The sequence below is a fragment of the Moschus berezovskii genome, chromosome 8, assembly GCF_049115385.1.
Source record: "Moschus berezovskii isolate FMDL1 chromosome 8, NW_MosBer_1.0, whole genome shotgun sequence".
NCBI lineage: Eukaryota > Metazoa > Chordata > Mammalia > Artiodactyla > Moschidae > Moschus > Moschus berezovskii.
This window is the reverse complement of record NC_142467.1, coordinates 111,618,555-111,637,218: the sequence shown is the minus strand read 5'-3', so window position 1 is coordinate 111,637,218 and position 18,664 is coordinate 111,618,555. Positions and strand designations below refer to the sequence as shown.

The window sequence follows — 18,664 nt, the reverse complement described above, 5'->3', positions numbered from 1 at the left end:
CCCGGTGTTAAATCATTATCTACAGTTCTGTAGATCCTTGAAAGCCAAATAAAAATCTTTTTTAGTTTTCAACAGTTTCTCAAAGGAGTCTAAGTAATGTTCCCGTCTAAAATTAAGCAACCGTTAACACAAGTATTTACACTATTCTAACAGACAATCTAACCTGAATGATTATTTTTTCAGCAGGTTACAAATGGAAAACTAGGATTTAAGAGAGCAAAAATGCAAAAGATGGCAAAAAAGGACAGCTGAACACAAGTCCTAAACAACCACAGATAATAAAAATGAGGAGAATTACTAAGGAAAAAACTCCATATTGTAATCCATTAATTGTATAAGAAGGCATATAAACAATATGTGTATTAGAAAATTTATAATAGCTAATAGTAAACTACATTTTGGTTCTCAAATAGTACAGTTTTAGTTAAACTGAAATAGAAGAAACAGAACATCAAACTAACATCAAATGAAATACAATGGTCCTGCATATCCAGTCATTAGTAATGAGCCCATTTAAAAAAAAAAATGCCCTAAAAAGAGATGACAGGTAACTCAGGATTTAATATCATTTTTTCATCTGATTTCTAACCCTGGAAATGATTCTAAGAATATCTATAAAGTAGGGGTGGAGTTCTAATCACACAGAGTCCTACCTAAGAATACTGCTCTCAGCTAACTCGAGACGGCTTAATTCCACCCTGAGCGTTAACATCTAAAGCCATCACAAAATTATAGGATGCTCTTGAAAAAAAAAAAAAAAAAATGGAGTTTTAAATGTTTATTCATCTCAAAACTCACCTTAAAATCAAATGTGTAATTGGTGTAAGGCATCAGGCCACTCTCATAGGCACTCTTTAACTTGAAGCCATGAGTGATCCTTCCATTGGTTGTCCCATTTTTCCCATTACAGCTGAAGTTTGTAAGACTTTCATTGTATCTCAGTTCCTTAAAGTCTTTATGATTTGTTTCTACTCCACCTGTGCTCAAATACTCTACCACACCTATAAAGAATATGAATGTACTTTTTGCATTGTTGAGTATAATAAACAATGTGCAATACATAACTAAACAGATAATTCAATATTAAAGTTTTAAATCACACATATTCTCACTTTTTTAAATGTTTCACTATATTCCACCTTTGCCAAAACTTGTATAAACACATTTTTCCATGGTTTTAATCATAGAGAATATTTTACTCAATATTTTACACTTTACTGTACCGTATGAACTTACATCATCTCAATTACTATTTTTTTAATAACTGTGTAATACAACAGGGCTGACATATAGTATTTGTTAAACCAGTTCCCTATTTCTTAAAAAAAAATTCATGTTATTCCTTTTTTTTTTTTTTTTTAATTAACACCACAATCAACATCTTAGTATGTAGGCTTCTGCTCAGGGTTAGTATGAAATACCAAGATTAGGATTCATTGTGCTTATGAATATGTAAATTATGAAAGAATGACAGAGCCATCTCACCATCTCTGGACACTATTTTTCCAGTGTGCTAAGCATAACATGGGGCTTCCCTGGTGGCTCAGATGGTAAAAAAAAATCCACCTACAATGCCAGAGACCTGAGTTCAATCCCTGGTTTGGGAAGATGCCCTGGAGGAGAGTGTGGCAACCCACTCCAGTATTCTTGCCTGGAGAATCCCATGACAGAGAAGCCTGGACAGATACAATCCATGGGATCGCACAGTCGGACATGACAGAAGTGACTTAGCACACACACAGGCATAAGGTGGGCTCTGCAAATATTTAACTTTCATTTAATCAGTTAGCAAAACTAGACATTTTCCCATGTGTTTTGTTACTACAATGCAACACAGAAATGAGTCTTAAGATCTGTATCATGTGACAAGAGTCTCTCTTTGCCCCTCACATATTTTGTAGCTAAAGAGGATGAAAAGCAAATAAAGAACTTTCCAGTCATCCCCAGATGGCTTTGCTGAGACAGACTAAAGAATTATGGATCTTAGGTACCTTTATTTCCCCAAAAACAGATTTAAACATAAATTTTATGTTATTATCTATTCTTTCATCTATTGTGATAGCAGCAATATGCTACTGAATTTAACTACTCCAAGTGTGTATGTGTGTGAATGCATGCATTCATGTATGCAAGTAAGTTCAAGGAAAAGTTCTCTTGAGTATCCAAGAAAGTATAGTTGTTACTCACTGTACTATCTATGGAAAAGTTTAAGAATAAGGCTTTCTGTATTCTTCCACTCTGTGACTAAAAATCAACATTCTTGATCCTTTTTTGTTAAAACCATTGTCTGCCCTGTGTAAATAAAAAAACTCAAATCCCACCTGAGGTGCACAACGTTTCTAATCAAGTCTACCAAAATTTAAGATTGTGTGATATATGGTCAAATTTAAACTGGATTATATTACCACATGCTGGAATCCCAGAGTCTGTCTTAATAACCTTTTCAGCGTCTGCAATACATATAAAATAGGGATAATAAAATATGCCCATGTGTTTTCTGAAGATGATTAACATCCTTCCTCTAGAGGTACCAGAGGATAATACCATTACCATTCACCATTTCATTTTATAATGAAGTGGTAATAATACCATTTCATTTTCAAAATGGTGTCCCTACTCCACACAAAAAAATTTTTTTAACCTGATTGATAGCGGCCACTATAAACTGAATTTTCATTTTGACTAGATTTGGAATGATCATAAACAACACATTACGAAAACATTTTAAGTCAGCAAGTATTCTATGTAAGATAGCATTGTTTTGTTTACCAGAGTCCGGCAAAGAATTAAGATCTGCACATAACACTAGTGGAATGGTTCCAAATTCTCCTAATACACTGGACTGGAGACTTCTCGAGGCTTTATCAATAATATTCTTCACTTCTGAGAGGAACATCATCGTTTGAACCAACTTTACATCAGAGTATTCAGGGTCCCAATGCATATGAGCATTAGCCACGAGAATAAGCTGCTTTTCTGTTCCAAGATGTGGCTTTCCAGCTATATTAGATAAAAAGAGAAGAAACAAAGCCCGTATATTCTCACATGGTCTGAAAGCAAGTAATATCTCAGAGTCCTGGGAATAAAAAAAGAACGCTAAAATCTGGATGAAAATCTCCCATCTGAAGACTGATCTATCTACCCTCTGTAACAAACCTGAGAAACAGACACCTGGCCTCTGGGATGAGTACTTCCAGCACAGGGTATTCATTCTTTGAACAAAGAGAGCTCATTCTATTTGGGACAGCTTGGTTTTTAAATAATTTCAGCTCCTTAAAACGTCTCATCTTCTAGATGTCCTAAACTAAGCATCACAAAATTAAACGGACATCCTTTTTCTTAAAAAACATTTAAAAGTCACTAAATTCCATCTTTCATCTTTTCTATCCCTCGGATTAAATATCCCCATTTCCAACTGCTCCTCAAGTGACAGAAGTCTCAGTTCTTAGCATGATGATCACTCTCTAAATATACATTTAGTTTGAAATAAGTGGTCCATTTCTCCAAGACTTAAGACCTTTAATGACTAAAAGCAGGTCAGGAAGAGAAGTCAACACAGAAATATCCCTGTTGCCAATAAATTTTATTAAGTGTAGAGAATTCTTCTCTCTGAGCAATTATTTTAACTAATAGTTACTTCAGCATTTTATGTGAAAAGTTCTCGAGCAGAAAAATCCTTGTTTTATGCCTTTTAAGATCTGAAATACTTTTCTAGGCAATGCTTCCTCTTCTTGAGCTTTGTGGTACAGAAAAATGGATACGAGATTTTAGAAAAGATTTAAATTCTGAATTTCTTCAGGCATTAGACAAGAGTATTAATATGAAACATTTTCTGTCTTCTATTCCATTTTGGAGGCCAAATTTTATAGGAAGTGAAAAGGTCACTCACATGATATTTCAATCAATTCCTTTCGAAGTTCTAGCAGTACAGCAACTCCTATGTTATCTTTTGTCATGACTCTGTTCAGCATGGCTTCAGACCCTTCTGAATTTGCCATTGCGAGTTGATTAAATTCAACAGTGTGTTTCTGAACCAAAGTAAATCTAAAACAAAACACACACAAATATAAAATTGGGAGTATCAAGACATTCATTTTGCAGTAAATGCAATTTCCCCCCAACTTCCTTAACAGATATAATGACATGTAAATTACATTACAGAAAATCCTCCACACTCAGCACCAAGCTTCCCATGTACATTTCAGCTGCGCTCAGTCTGCCACAGATACAAATAACATCTTGAAAAACTTTTACAACTTAAGATAATGCAATCATCTTCTGTTTAGGTTTCATGTTGGAATATTCCATCTTACAATTTTAAAAATAATTTTCTTCCAAAGTATGGGCTTAAGAATCTCTCTACCATCCCAGAGGGAATGCAATTACAAAGTGCTTCAGTTAACAACTGGAGTCAAACCCTAGAATGCACCTGAAAACACAGCAGCGCTTGCAACACGTCTTCCAAAACCATTTTTTCTGATGAATCAAACCAAAACCCTCTAAATCATAGTACTGTTTTCTTGAGAAATAATATGGTGCCTCATTCTCTTAGTTGCCAACTAATTTCCATTCCCCTGACCCTCATCCTGCAAATATAGAGAATATTTTCTTTTTAAGAATAAGATGACTGGGGAATTCCCTGGTGGTCCAGTAGTTAGGACTCTGACTTCCACTGCAGGGGAACAGGTTCGATCACTGGTCAGGGAATTAAGATCCCCACATGGCATGGACCCCCCCAAAAAAAGAAGAGAGAAAGATGACTTACTTTTCTGTTTTAAAGAATATTGCACAGCCATCAACATGTTTCCTTTCTTGTTCTGACATTGTCCGAGCTCTAGATTTAGGACTAAAGAATCCATTATAGCCACGTTCTTTCAGCTCTACCAGAAAAAAACTGTAATACTGTTCTGTTTCAACTTCCTGAAAAATTGTAAACAGCAGTTATTTCCTGAGACAAAAACTAGTCCTATGCATTATCATATGTACAGTTTTAGACCTTAAAATAAATTCAAAGGACTGATCTGAAGAATGAAGAATTACACCTTCTCAATGTAATTTATCTGAAATCAATCACAACAACTACTTGTCATTTTACAGGTACCAGTTGATAAAGTACCTCTTTGCTGTTTAGGAGTAAAGAATGGAAAGCCATATACCCCTATGCATATGTATTTCCTTATATTTTAAAACTGGTATAAACAAAAATCAGAGCGGCAGAAGGAACTCCACAGATCAAGCTTTAGACCACAAGGAGACTTGCCGAAGGCCTTGTAAGTTAACATGAGGGCTGGACTGAGAACCCAGTTACTGTCTACTAGATCCAATGTTCTTTCCACTTGGCCCTAATTATTCAATAATTCAATAACTGAATAATTATTTATTATTCAATTTTGCTTTAGTAAAGCAAAATTATACCTTGACAGTGCCACAGTTTCAGTAACACTGCAACCCAATTAAAAATAGTGTGGAGGGACATAAGGGAGGAGCAGATAAACATTTAGCTGTAATAGCAAACACCTAAACACCCAGCTTAACCCATTTGCTTAATTTGGCAGCACAGTGCTAAAAGCACAGGATGCAGCAAATGTTCCCAGAATTCACTCAATACAGGAAAAGGCTGTATTTTAAGAACCGCTAAAGTCAGGACTTCAAATGTGTTAATGTAATGCATATTCAAGCTATTCCTTGCCTGATCAAGGGGCATTTCTGCAATTTAAACAAGTATTCTTCTGATGACTTACCTGAAGACTTATGATATCAGCATTGCAACTCAAGATTTCTTGAATAATGGCCTTTTTCCTGTAGTCCCAATTTAGTGCCCATGATGGACAGTAGCCATATAACTGCCGGGTCGCATATTTATCACAAAGAACATTATAGCACATGACAGAAAACAAGGCTGTAGGAAAGATAACTTTACTTATTCACACACGTGGCAGAAAAAAAAAATTTTTTGTTTCACTAAGTTTGACTTTATTCATTCAATAATATATTCACAGAAAAGCTGCCGTACGCCAGACATGGCATAAGTCAGATAATAAAGGATGAACAGATATATGAACAAATATAAATAATAATTGTGTTTCCCACTACACAGGTATAGACAGAAGGTTCAAAAGGAAACCGACTAAGATCTTGAGTCCTCCAGCTTCTAAGACCAAGGCTCCTCATTTCTATGCTCCCTCCACTACTTCATCAATTATTAATGTAGAATGTAATCTGACATTTATCTAAGAAAACATAAGTATTTTCTTAACAGCCATCTCTGCTTTTCTTCTACAAAGCAACTATTAATTCACATGAAAGAAAAACATCGTTGCACACCCGACAGAAGTGTCCAAACTATTTTCATACAATTTTAAAAGATCAGTCAGAGGTCATTAGCTTGATTTCTCTCTCAAGTAGGTATTTTTGCTATCTTATAATTCTGTATTATCATACATCTGGAATACTGTAGAATTTGGAAAGTTACAATATAGAAAGATTTTGGTGTATTTATTATAACTGAATTTGATCAGTTCTTTAGAGCAGAGTTTCTCAAAAGCAGCACCACTGACACCATGCGTAGGTAATTCTTTATTGTTGGGGGCTGTGCTATGCACAGCAGCATCTCTGATCTCTAGCCACAAGATGCCAAGAGCACATCTACCACTTGCTGACAATGAAAAAATATCTCCAGACACTGCTGAATGTTTTCTGGGAAATAAAACCGCCTTTGGTTGAGAAGTACTGCCTTATACCAAACTTTCCTTGACAATGATTATATAGAGGCCAGTTACACCAGGGCTTCCTTGGTGGTTCAGACAGTAAAGATTCCGCCTGCAATGCAGGAGACTTGGGTTCGATCCTTGGATTAGGAAGATCCCCTGGAGGAGGCAACAGCTTCCCACTCCAGCATTCTGGCCTAGAGAATCCCCATGGACAGAGGAGCCTGGCGGGCAACAGTCTATGCGATCACAAAGAGTCAGACATGACTGAGCAACTTCCACTTCACTCACACAAGCCTTTATTATTATTATCTTCAAACCAAATCAACCTTAAGCATTCTACTGTAATACTGCCCATAATCTAAAGCATACCAACAATACTATTAGGCTTATAAAGACAAAGTAAAAATAAGATTTAAAAAAAATCAGGTTACCAACCAGTTGGCCGTGTTCTGTCTGGTTCTTGTAACATAATCCAAGATCTTGGAGGTGGCTGTTCTGTTGAAACTAGTTGAACAAAAAACACAAAATTAAACAATATTCTTAGATGTCTTTCTAAAAAAATGGTTCAATCAAATGACCACTTACTTCTTTTTGCAGTACCTGCCAAATTATCAAGCAAATAGTTCAGTAGCCTTCTTGTTCCATCTGGCTCCAGATAGAGGTTCAATATGTCCTGGGTAAGTGGATTTCCTGCAAATATTTTTAAAATAGGTAAAATGAAAGAAACACAAATATTAAAATATGTCAAAACTTAAAAATATACCAAAATTATCAGATCATTTGTGATCTAATATACAATTAACTATGTAATTATATAATTATATAATATATATAATTTGTATATATTAGATCATTTGTGATCTAATATATACAATTATCTATGTTATTGTATATATTAACCACATAAATATATATATATATTAACTCAACATATCAAACTAGAAAAAATATTTTTTTCAGTTTTTGATGTGAAGAGTAAAAATAATTCATACCACATTACATAGAAATATTCAAAAATGATTACTAATGGACTGACGTCAATCTAGAAGATATCTAATAGTGCTCTGCATTTGACCCTGACTCTTCAACACTTTCATAATAATCAAAAGCAAATAAAACGGGATTGGGGAAGAGTGGGAAGAAGGACTAGGAGAAAGAAAGGTGAGAGCCAATGTAATCAATCTGAGAATCATAATTTAAAAATGCTACAGAGTTAATAAGGAAATATCCTACTAAGAAATGCAGTCTAGCACTTAGATTTTTTTAAAAATTCTAAATCAGTGAAACTAAGCCATGCCATGTGGGGCCACCCAAGACGGGCGGGTCATGGTGGAGAGGTCTGACAGAATGTGGTCCACTGGAGAAGGGAATGGCAAACCACTTCAGTATACTTGTCTTGAGAACCCCATGAACAGTATCAAAAGGCAAAATGATAGGATACTGAATGAGGAATTCCCCAGGTCGGTAGGTGCCCAGTATGCTACTGGAGATCAGTGGAGAAATAACTCCAGAAAGAATGAAGGGATGGAGCCAAAGCAAAAGCAATACCCAGTTGTGGATGTGGCTAGTAATAGAAGCAAGGTCTGATGCTGTAAAGAGCAATATTGCATAGGAACTTGGAATGTTAGGTCCATGAATCAAGGCAAATTGGAAGTGGTCAAACAGGAGATGGCAAGAGTGAACATCGACATTCTAGGAATCAGTGAACTAAAATGGACTGGAATGGGTGAATTTAAAACAGATAACCATTATATCTACAACTTTAGGCAGGAATCCCTTAGAAGAAAAGGAGGAGCCTTCATGGTCAACAAGAGTCCAAAACGCAGTACTTGGATGCAATCTCAAAACGACAGAATGATCTCTGTTCGTTTCCAAGGCAAACCATTCAATATTACAGTAATCCAAGCCTATGCCCCAACCAATAACACTGAAGAAGCCGAAGTTGAACAGTTCTATGAAGACCTACAAGACCTTTTAGAACTAACACCCAAAAAAGATGTCCTTTTCGTTATAGGGGACTGGAATGCACAAGTAGGAAGTCAAGAAACACCTGGAGTAACAGGCAAATTTGGCCTTGGAGCACGGAATGAAGCAGGGCAAAGGCTAATGGTTTTGCCAAGAGAATGCACTGGTCATAGCAAAAACCCTATTTCAACAACACAACAGAAGATTCTACACATGGACATCACCAGACAGTCAACACCAAAATCAGACTGATTATATTCTTTGCAGCCAAAGATGGAGAAGCTGTATACAGTTAGCAAAAGCTGACTGTGGCTCAGATCATGAACTCCTTATTGCCAAATTCAGACTTAAATTGAAGAAAGTATGGAAAACCACTAGACCATTCAGATATGACCTAAAACAAATCCCTTATGATTATACAGTAGAAGTGAGAAATAGATTTAAGGGACTATATCTGATAAATAGAGTGCCTGATGAACTATGGACGGAGGTTCGTGACATTGTACAGGAGACAGGGACCAAGACCATCCCCATGGAAAAGAAATGCAAAAAAAGCAAAATGGCTGTCTGAGGAGGCCTTACAAATAGCTGTGAAACGAAGAGAAGTGAAAAGCAAAGGAGAAAAGGAAAGACATAAGCATCTGAATGCAGAGTTCCAAAGAATAGCAAGGAGAAATAAGAAAGCCTTCCTCAGTGATCAATGCAAAGAAATAGAGGAAAACAACAGAACAGCAAAGACAAGAGATCTCTTCAAGAAAATTAGAGATACCAAGAGAACATTTCATGCAAAGATGGGCTTGATAAAGGATAGAAATGGTATCGACCTAACAGAAGCAGAAGATTAAGAAGAGGTGGCAAGAATACACAGAACTGTACAAAAACGATCTTCATGACCAAGAGAATCACTCACCTAGAGTCAGACATCTTGGAATGTGAAGTCAAGTGGGCCTTAGAAAGCATCACTACGAACTAAGCTAGTGGAATTCCAGTTGAACTATTTCAAATCCTGAAAGATGATGCTGTGAAAGTGCTGCACTCAATATGCCAGCAAATTTGGAAAATTCAGCAGTGGCCACAGGACTGGAAGAGGTCAGTCTTCCTCCTAATCCCAAAGAAAGGCAATGCCAAAGAACGCTCAAACTACCGCACAATTGCACTCATCTCACATGTTAGTAAAGCCATGCTCAAACTTCTCCAAGCCAGGCTTCAGCAATATATGAACCATGAACTTCTAGATGTTCAAGCTGGTTTTAGAAAAGGCAGAGGAATCAGAGATCAAATTGCCAACATCCTCTGGATCATGGAGAAAGCAAGAGAGTTCCAGGAAAACATCTATTTCTGTTTCATTGGCTATGCCAAAGCCTTTGACTGTGTGGATCACAATAAACTGTGGAAAATTCTGAAAGAGATGGCAATACCAGACCACCTGACCTGCCTCTTGAGAAACCTGTATGCAGGTCAGGAAGCAACAGTCAGAACTGTACATGGAACAATAGACTGGTTCCAAATAGGAAAAGAAGTACATCAAGGCTGTATATTGTCACCTTGCTTATTTAACTTCTATGCAGAGTACATCATGAGGAGCGCTGGGCTGGAAGAAGCACAAGCTGGAATCAAGATTGCTGGGAGAAATATCAATAACCTCAGATATGCAGATGACACCACCCTTATGGCAGAAAGTGAAGAGGAACTCAAAAGCCTCTTGATGAAAGTGAAAGAGGACAGTGAAAAATTGGCTTGAAGCTCAACATCCAGAAAACTAAGATCATGGCATCTGGTCCCATCACTTCATGGGAAATAGATGGGGAAACAGTGGGAACAGTGTCAGACTTTATTTTTCTGGGCTCCAAAATCACTGCGGATGCTGATTGCAGCCATGAAATTAAAAGACGCTTACTCCTTGGAAGGAAAGTTATAACCAACCTAGATAGCATATTAAAAAGCAGAGACATTACTTTGCCAACAAAGGACCGTCTAGTCAGGCTATGGTTTTCCCATGGTCATGTATGGATGTGAGAGTTGGACTGTGAAGAAAGCTGATCGCTGAAGAATTGATGCTTTTGAACTGTGGTGTTGGAGAAGACTCTTGAGAGTCCCTTGGACTGCAAGGAGATCCAACCAGTTCATCCTAAAGGAGATCAGTCCTGGGTGTTCACTGGAAGGACTGATGCTAAAGCGGCAACTCCAATACTTTGGCCATGTCATGCGAAGAGTTGACTCACCAGAAAAGACTCTGATGTTGGGATGGATTGGGGGCAGGAGGAGAAGGGGACGACAGAGAATGAGATGGCTGGATGGCATCACTGACTCGATGGACATGAGTTTGAGTGAACTCCGGGAGCTGGTGATGGACAGGGAGGCCTGGCATGCTGTGATTCATGGGGTCGCAAAGAGTCAGACACGACTGAGCGACTGAACTGAAAGAATGAAATAGCAAAATGAGACAGATTTGGTTTAAGGTTAACTCACTAATGAAGGGGGAAAACCCCAGAGCAGTATTCCAATAGCAAGTTAAATCACTGTTTCCTAAATGCCAAAAATGAAAGCAAATGCAATGATTTACATGTACTGTTAAGAGTCTAAAATTCTCTCAGAAGGGTTTGTTACATACGAGAAGTAACAACACTGTACACTGTTTAAAACTAAAGTTCCTATCCATGCTTCATTTTAAGAAAGAATAGTAAATGCTATAGACTGAAGATAGTTAAAATAATAAGATATTTTAGCCATTTGAAACTTTTTTTAAAAGTAAGGAATTTAAGAATCATCACCAAACAGAGAATAAAAGCAATTCGCATTTATTTTTTTCTCTCGTGAAAGAATAGACACAAAAAACAGAATGAGGACAAGGGACAGGATCTAATAGAAAGCCAGTTCAGAAGAGAATTGGGTCGTAAGCATCACAACTATTTAAGATAACATGCCCTCACCTGTGAGATATTGGAATATCCTTCATAAAAAGCCAGATTACATGGGTGGGAAGAACAGCTAAATTAGTTGGCTTTTAAGATCTCTACGATTTTAATAACTGTAAAGGTAAAAATGTGCTCCTATAAATGCAAAGTATTAGTTGCAAGAAGACAAGTTACAACATATGTGTTCAGTTCTTTACACATACCAGAGTCCTGATATTTTCATTTAGCCACAATCCTATGAAACAGGTAGCTATAACTTGAAAGTTACCAGGACCCTATGGGTGTGTTGAGAAAATGAAGTCAACTAAAAATTTCTCAGTACCAGGTAAGCATCCCATTCTAACCAGATTACACTTAACACTGTCTTTTTACTACTTTCTTGCAGCAGCAGCATAAAATATATTTAAAGGCAATCACTGAGGTTACAGAACTCCAGCTGAGCTAATTAAAATCGTAAAAGATGATGCTGAGAAAGTGCTGAACTCACCATGTCCGGAAATACGGAAAACTCAGTAGTGGCCACAGGACTGGAAAAGGTCAGTTTTTATTCCAAATCAAAAGAAAGGCAATGCCAAAGAAAGTTCTCATCACTGTACAATTGCACTCATACCACATGACAGCAGGGTTATGCTCAAAATCCTTCAAGCTAGATTTCAGCAGTACGTGACACAAGAACTTCCAGATGTAAAAGCTGGATATAGAAAAGGTAAGGCAGAAGAACCAGAGAACAAACTGCCAACATCCAATGAATCACAGAGAAAGCAAGAGAATTCCAGAAAAAATACCTACTTTTGCTTCATTGACTATGCTAGAGCCTTTGACTGTGTGGATCACAACAAACTGTAGAAAATTCTGAAAGAGATGGGAATACCAGACCACTTTAGCTGTCTCCTGAGAAACCTACATGTAGGTTCTATTACAAGAAGTAACAGAACCAGGCATGGAACAATGGACTGGTTCAAAATTGAGAAAGGAGTTTGTCAAGGCTAAATACTATCACCCTACTTATTTAACTTATATACAGAATACATCCTGCGAAATGGCAGGCTGGATGAATCACAAACTAAAATCAAGAGTGCCAGAAGACACATCAACAACCTCAGATTTGCAGATGACACCACTCTAACAGCAGAAAGCAAGAGGGACTACAGACGCTTGATGAGGGTGAAAGACGAGCATGAAGAGGCTGGCTTAAAACTCAACATTCAGAAAACGAGGACCACAGCATCTGGTCCTAGCGCTTCATGGCAAACAGAAGGGGGGAAAGTGTAAACAGTGACAGACTTTATTTTCGTGGGCTCTAAAAACCACTGAGGACAGTGACTGCAGTCATGAAGTTTAAAGACACTTGCTCAATGAAAGGAAAGCTCTGACAGCATATTAAACAAACCTGGACAGCATATTAAAAAGCAGAGACATCACTGTGCCAACAAAGGTCCCTACAGTCAAAGCTATTGTTTTTCTAGGAGTCACGTATGCATGACAGAGTTGGATCATCAAGAAGGCAGAGTGCTGAAGAATTGATGCTTTCAAACTGTGGTGGTGGTGAAGACTCTTGAGAATCTCTTTGACTGCAAGGAGATCAAACCAGTCAATCCTAAAGGAAATCAACCGTAACCCTGAATATTCATTGAAAGGACTGATGGTGAAGCTCCAATACTGTGGCCACCTGTAGTGAAGAGCTTACTCACTGGAAAACGTTCTGACGCTGAGAAAGATCCAGGGCAAGAGGAGAAGGGAGTGACAGAGGATGACGTGGCTGCATATCGACACAACAGACATAAATCTGAGCAAAATACAGGAGGTGGTGAAAGGCAGGAATCTGACTTTCTAAGATATTAAGATGAGGTGGCAAGAATACACAGAAGAACTATACACAACAGATGTTAATGATCCAGATAACCATGATGGTGTGATCAGTCACCCGGAGCCAAACATCCTGGACTGTGAAGTCAAGTGGGCCTTAGGAAGCATCACTATGAACAAAGCTAGTGGAAATGATGGCATTCCAGCTGAACTATTTCAAATCTTAAAAGATGATGCTATTAGTGCTTCACTCAATACGTCAGCAGAGTTGGAAGACTCAGCAGTGGCCACAGGACTGGAAAAGGTTAGTTTTCATTCAAATCCCAAAGAAAGGCAATGCCAAAGAATGTTCCAACCACAGCACAATTGCACTCATTTCACATGCTAGCAAGGTTATGCTCAAAATCCTCCAAGCTACGTTTCAACAGTACGTAAAATAAGAACTTCGACATGTATAAGCTGGATTTAGAAAAGACAGGGGAACCAGACATCACATTGCCAACATCCACTGGATCACAGAAAAAGCAAGATAATTCCAGAAAAACATCTACTTCTGCTTCATTGACTATGCTAAAGCCTTTAACTATGTGGGTCACACAAACTGTGGAAAATTCTGAAAGAGTTGTGAATACCAGACCACCTCACCAGTCTCCTGTGAAACCTGTATGCAGGTCAAGAAGCAACAGTCAGAACTGGATATGGAACAATGAACTGGTTTCAAATTGGGAAAGAGTATGTCAAGGCTGTATATTGTCACTCTGCTTATTTAATTTATATGCAGAGTACATCACGCAAATTGCTGGGCTGGATGTAGCACAAGCTGGAATCAAGACTGCCAGGAGAAACATCAATAACCTCAGATATGCATGACACCACCCTTATGGAAGAAAGCAAAGAGGAACTAAAGAGCCTCTTGATGAAGGTGAAAGGGGAGAGTGAAAAAGCTGGCTTACAACTCAACATTCAAAAAAGCTAAGATCATGGCATTCAGTCCCATCACCTTATGGCAAATAGATGGGGAAACAATGGAAACGGTGACACACTTTCTTTCCCTGGGCCCCAAAATAACTGCAGTGACTGCTGCCATGAAATTTAAAGATGCTTGATTCTTGGAAGGTGTGAAACCTATGACAAACCTAGACAGCACATTCAAAACCAGAGACATTACTTTGCCAACAAAGGTCCGTCTAGTCAAAGCTATGGTTTTTCGAATAGTCATGTATGGATGTGAGAGTTGGACCATAAAGAAGGCTGAGCACCAAAGAATTGATGCTTTCAAACTGTAGTGCTGGAGAGGACTCTTGAGAGTCCCTTACACAGCAAGGAGATCAAACTAGTCAATCCTAAAGGTAATCAACCCTGAATATTCATTGGGAGGACTGATGCTGAAGCTGACGCTCCATTTCTTTGGCCACCTGATGCAGAGAGCCAATTCACTGGAAAAGACCCTGATGCTGGGAAAGATTGAAGGCAGGAGGAAAAGACAACAGAAGACAAGACAGTTGGATAGCATCACTGACTCAATGGACATGAGTTTGAGCAAGCTCTGGGAGATGGTGAAGGACAGAGAAGCCTGGTGTGCTGCAGTCCATGGAGGCGTAAAACATCAGACATGAATGAGTGACTAACAACAATAAATGGATGAAGTCAAATGGTATATTTCCCACAACATACATGTACTTTTTGAAATTCCTTTAAATTTATAATTAATCTGGCTTTTCACTGCCTGGAAAAATAATATACATAAGGTAAACTTAAAAAGAAGTGGTATGGACCTAACAGAAGCAGAAGATACTAAGAAGAGGTGGCATGAATATACAGAAGAACTGTACAAAAAAGATCTTCACGACCAAGATAATCACGATGGCATGATCACTCACCTAGAGCCAGACATCTTGGAATGTGAACTCAAGTGGGCCTTAGGAAGCATCACTACGGACAAAGCTAGTGGAGGTGATGGAATCCCAGTTGAGCTGTTTCACATCCTGAAAGATGATGCCGTGGCAGTGCTGCACTCAATATGCCAGCAAATTTGGAAAACTCAGCAGTGGCCACAGGACTGGAAAAGGTCAGTCTTCCTCCCAATCCCAAAGAAAGGCAATGCCAAAGAATGCTCAAACTACCACACAATTGCACTCATCTCACACGCTAGTAAAGTCATGCAAAAATTCTCCAAGCCAGGCTTCAGCAGTATGTGAACCGTGAACTTCTAGATGTTCAAGCAGGTTTTAGAAAAGGCAGAGGAACCAGAGATAAAATTGCCAACATCCGTTGGATCATGGAGAAAGCAAGAGTTCCAGAAAAACATCTATTTCTGTTTCATTGACTATGCCAAAGCCTTTGACGGTGTCGATCACAATAAACTGTGGAACATTCTGAAAGAGATGGGAATACCAGACCACCTGACCTGCCTCTTGAGAAACCTATATACAGGTCAGGAGGCAATAGTTAGAACTGGACATGGAACAACAGACTGGTTCCAAATAGGAAAAAGAGTACGTCAAGGTTGTATATTGTCACTGCTTAACTTATATGCAGAGTACATCATGAGGAACGCTGGGCTGGAAGAAGCACAAGCTGGAATCAAGATTGCTGGGAGAAATATCAATAACCTCAGATATGCTGATGACACCACCCTTATGGCAGAAAGTGAAGAGGAACTCAAAAGCCTCTTGAGGAAAGTGAAAGAGGACAGTGAAAAGGTTGGCTTGAAGCTCAACATTCAGAAAACAAAGATCATGGCATCTGGTCTCATCACTTAGTGGGAAATTGATGGAGAAACAGTGGAAACAGTGTCAGACTTTATTTTTTTGGGCTCCAAAATCACTGCAGATGCTGATTACAGCCAGGAAATTATAAGATGCTTACTCCTTGGAAGGAAAGTTATGACCAACCTAGATAGCATATTAAAAAGCAGAGACATTACTTTGCCAACCAATGTCCATCTAGTCAAGGCTATGGTTTTTCCCGTGGTCATGTATGGATGTGAGAGTTGGACTGTGAAGAAAGGTGATTGCTGAAGAATTAATGCTTTTGAACTGTGGTGCTGGAGAAGACTCTTGAGAGTCCCTTGTACTGCAAGGAGATCCAACCAGTCCATTCTAAAGGAGACAGGTCCTGGGTGTTCATTGGAAGGACTGATGCTAAAGCTGAAACCCGAATATTTTGGCCACCTCATGCAACGAGTTGACTCACTGGAAAAGACTCTGATGCTGGGAGGGATTGGGGTCAGGAGGAGAAGGGGACAACAGAGGATGAGATGGCTGGATGGCATCACCGACTCGATGCACATGAGTTTGAGTGAACTCCGGGAGTTGGTGATGGACAGGGAGGCCTGGCGTGCTGTGGTTAATGGGGTTGCAAAAAGTCGGACACGACTGAGCGACTGAACTGAACTGAAACTTAAAAAAGTACAACACAATTCTGCAATTAAAATATGATGTTGAGCCCTCAAAACTAAGGAAGAAAAGTGAGAGAATCTGCTTCTGACAAGATGAAGTAAACACACTTTTTCCTATTCCTCCTACCAACAACAACTAAAGCCTCTGTAAAGAAAGAAAAGACTGAATGAAATGTGGTAAGAAGGCAGAATGATCAGGACCTGAGGAACAATCAGAAGAGAATTCCATGAATTCACTATTTGCCTATCATACTCCAGATACAGAACTGAAGAAACCAGCAACTTGAACATATAAATGGGAACAAGGAAAAAAAGAATCCAACAAAAGCTGAAGGACCAGGAAACGGCAACCTAACAAAACAAAACTGATAGATAGCAGCATCTTTATTCCAGCTAAACACCAAGGAAATTAAGAGCAACCATAAAGAAGATACAAAAATAGATCAATCAAATGAACTGAGACAAATTAAAATGGTAATATGAAAAAACGCTCAGTGACCCACAGACAGGCAAGAAAAAGCAAACAAAAAACAAAGCAAGGAGAAAAAATAGAAAACAAAAAATGAAGAGGCAGCTGTAGCCCCAATGAATCAATAATTACAGAATTACAGTGAGTGTAAATGGCCTAAATATACCAATTAAAAGATAAGAGATTGACAGAATGGATTTAAAAACATGACCCAACTATATGCTATAAACAATAAACTCACTTCAAATATACCAGTCTAAACAGGTTGAAAGGAAAAGGAAGGAAAAAAAATCATGCAAATATTAATCAAATAAAAGCAGAAGTGATTATATCAATATCAAATACAGTAAATTTCAGAGAAAATTACCACAGCATGAGTGGTCTTGTGTAATGACAAAGGGCCAATCCTCAAGAACTGGCAATTCTGAATGTGTATCCATCAAGTAACAAAACTCAAAATATTTTTGAGAGAGGGGTATTAATGTCTCCAAATGTAATTTTAGATTTCTCCACTGTCCTTTAAGTGTCATTTTAGATTTCTCTATTGTCCTTTCTTTTAAATTTGTGGGTGTTTGGTCTTATGGCCCAGGTATGAAGCTTTTGTCCCTTGGGCATTGAACAGGAGTTGTATTCTGCTATTATTGGATAGGTGTTCTATATATATCAGTTATATCCAGTATATTTGTCTAATACCTCTTAGACTGATGGCATTTGTAGACTTTTGTCTGGTTCTATCAATTTTTGAGAGAGGGGTATTAATGTCTCCAACTGCAATTTTAGTACGTCAAGGCTGAATATTGTCACCCTGTTTATTTAACTAATATGCAGAGTACATCATGTGAAATGCTGGACTGGATGAAGCACAAGCTAGAATCAAGACTGCCGGGAGATATATCAATAACCTCAGATATGGAGATGACACCACCGTTATGACAGAAAGCGAAGAGGAACTAAATAAAGAGCCTCTTGATGAAAGTGAAAGAAGAGACTGAAAACTCTGGCTTACCACTCAACACTCATAAAACTAAGATCATGGCATCCAGTCCCATCATTTCATGGTAAACAGATGGGGCAACAATGGAAACAGTGACAGACTTTATTTTCTTGGGCTCTAAAATCACTGCTTCCCTGGTGGCTCAGAGTTAAGCGTCTGCCTCCAATGCCGGAGACCTGGGTTCGATCCCTGGGTCGGGAAGATCCCCTGGAGAAGGAAATGGTAACCCACTCCAATATTCTTGCCTGGAGAATCCCATGGACGGAGAAGCCTGGTAGGCTACAGTCCACAGGGTCGCAAAGAGTCGGACACGACTGAGCGACGGAATGGAACGGAAAATCACTGCAGATGGTGACTGCAGCCATGAAATTAAAAGATGCCTGCTTCTTGGGAAAAAAGTTAATG

General features: G+C 38.4%; 1 protein-coding gene across 5 annotated transcripts in view; it reads right to left on the bottom strand.

Moving 5' to 3' along the window:
* CNOT6 (CCR4-NOT transcription complex subunit 6) overlaps positions 1–18,664 on the bottom strand; it is a 94,121-nt gene that overhangs the window by 5,909 nt on the left and 69,548 nt on the right. For 3 of the 5 annotated variants that reach the window (XM_055431531.2, XM_055431528.2, XM_055431532.2), the window contains 7 exons: positions 7,296–7,400; positions 7,146–7,214; positions 5,742–5,899; positions 4,766–4,920; positions 3,890–4,044; positions 2,770–3,000; positions 799–1,001 (listed from right to left, as the gene is read on the bottom strand). In XM_055431531.2, the coding sequence (XP_055287506.1) occupies positions 799–1,001; positions 2,770–3,000; positions 3,890–4,044; positions 4,766–4,920; positions 5,742–5,899; positions 7,146–7,214; positions 7,296–7,400 (1,076 nt within the window). The remainder of the gene's footprint in view (positions 1–798; positions 1,002–2,769; positions 3,001–3,889; positions 4,045–4,765; positions 4,921–5,741; positions 5,900–7,145; positions 7,215–7,295; positions 7,401–18,664) is intronic. The other 2 variants (XM_088839282.1, XM_055431530.2) reach the window with 1 other exon arrangement.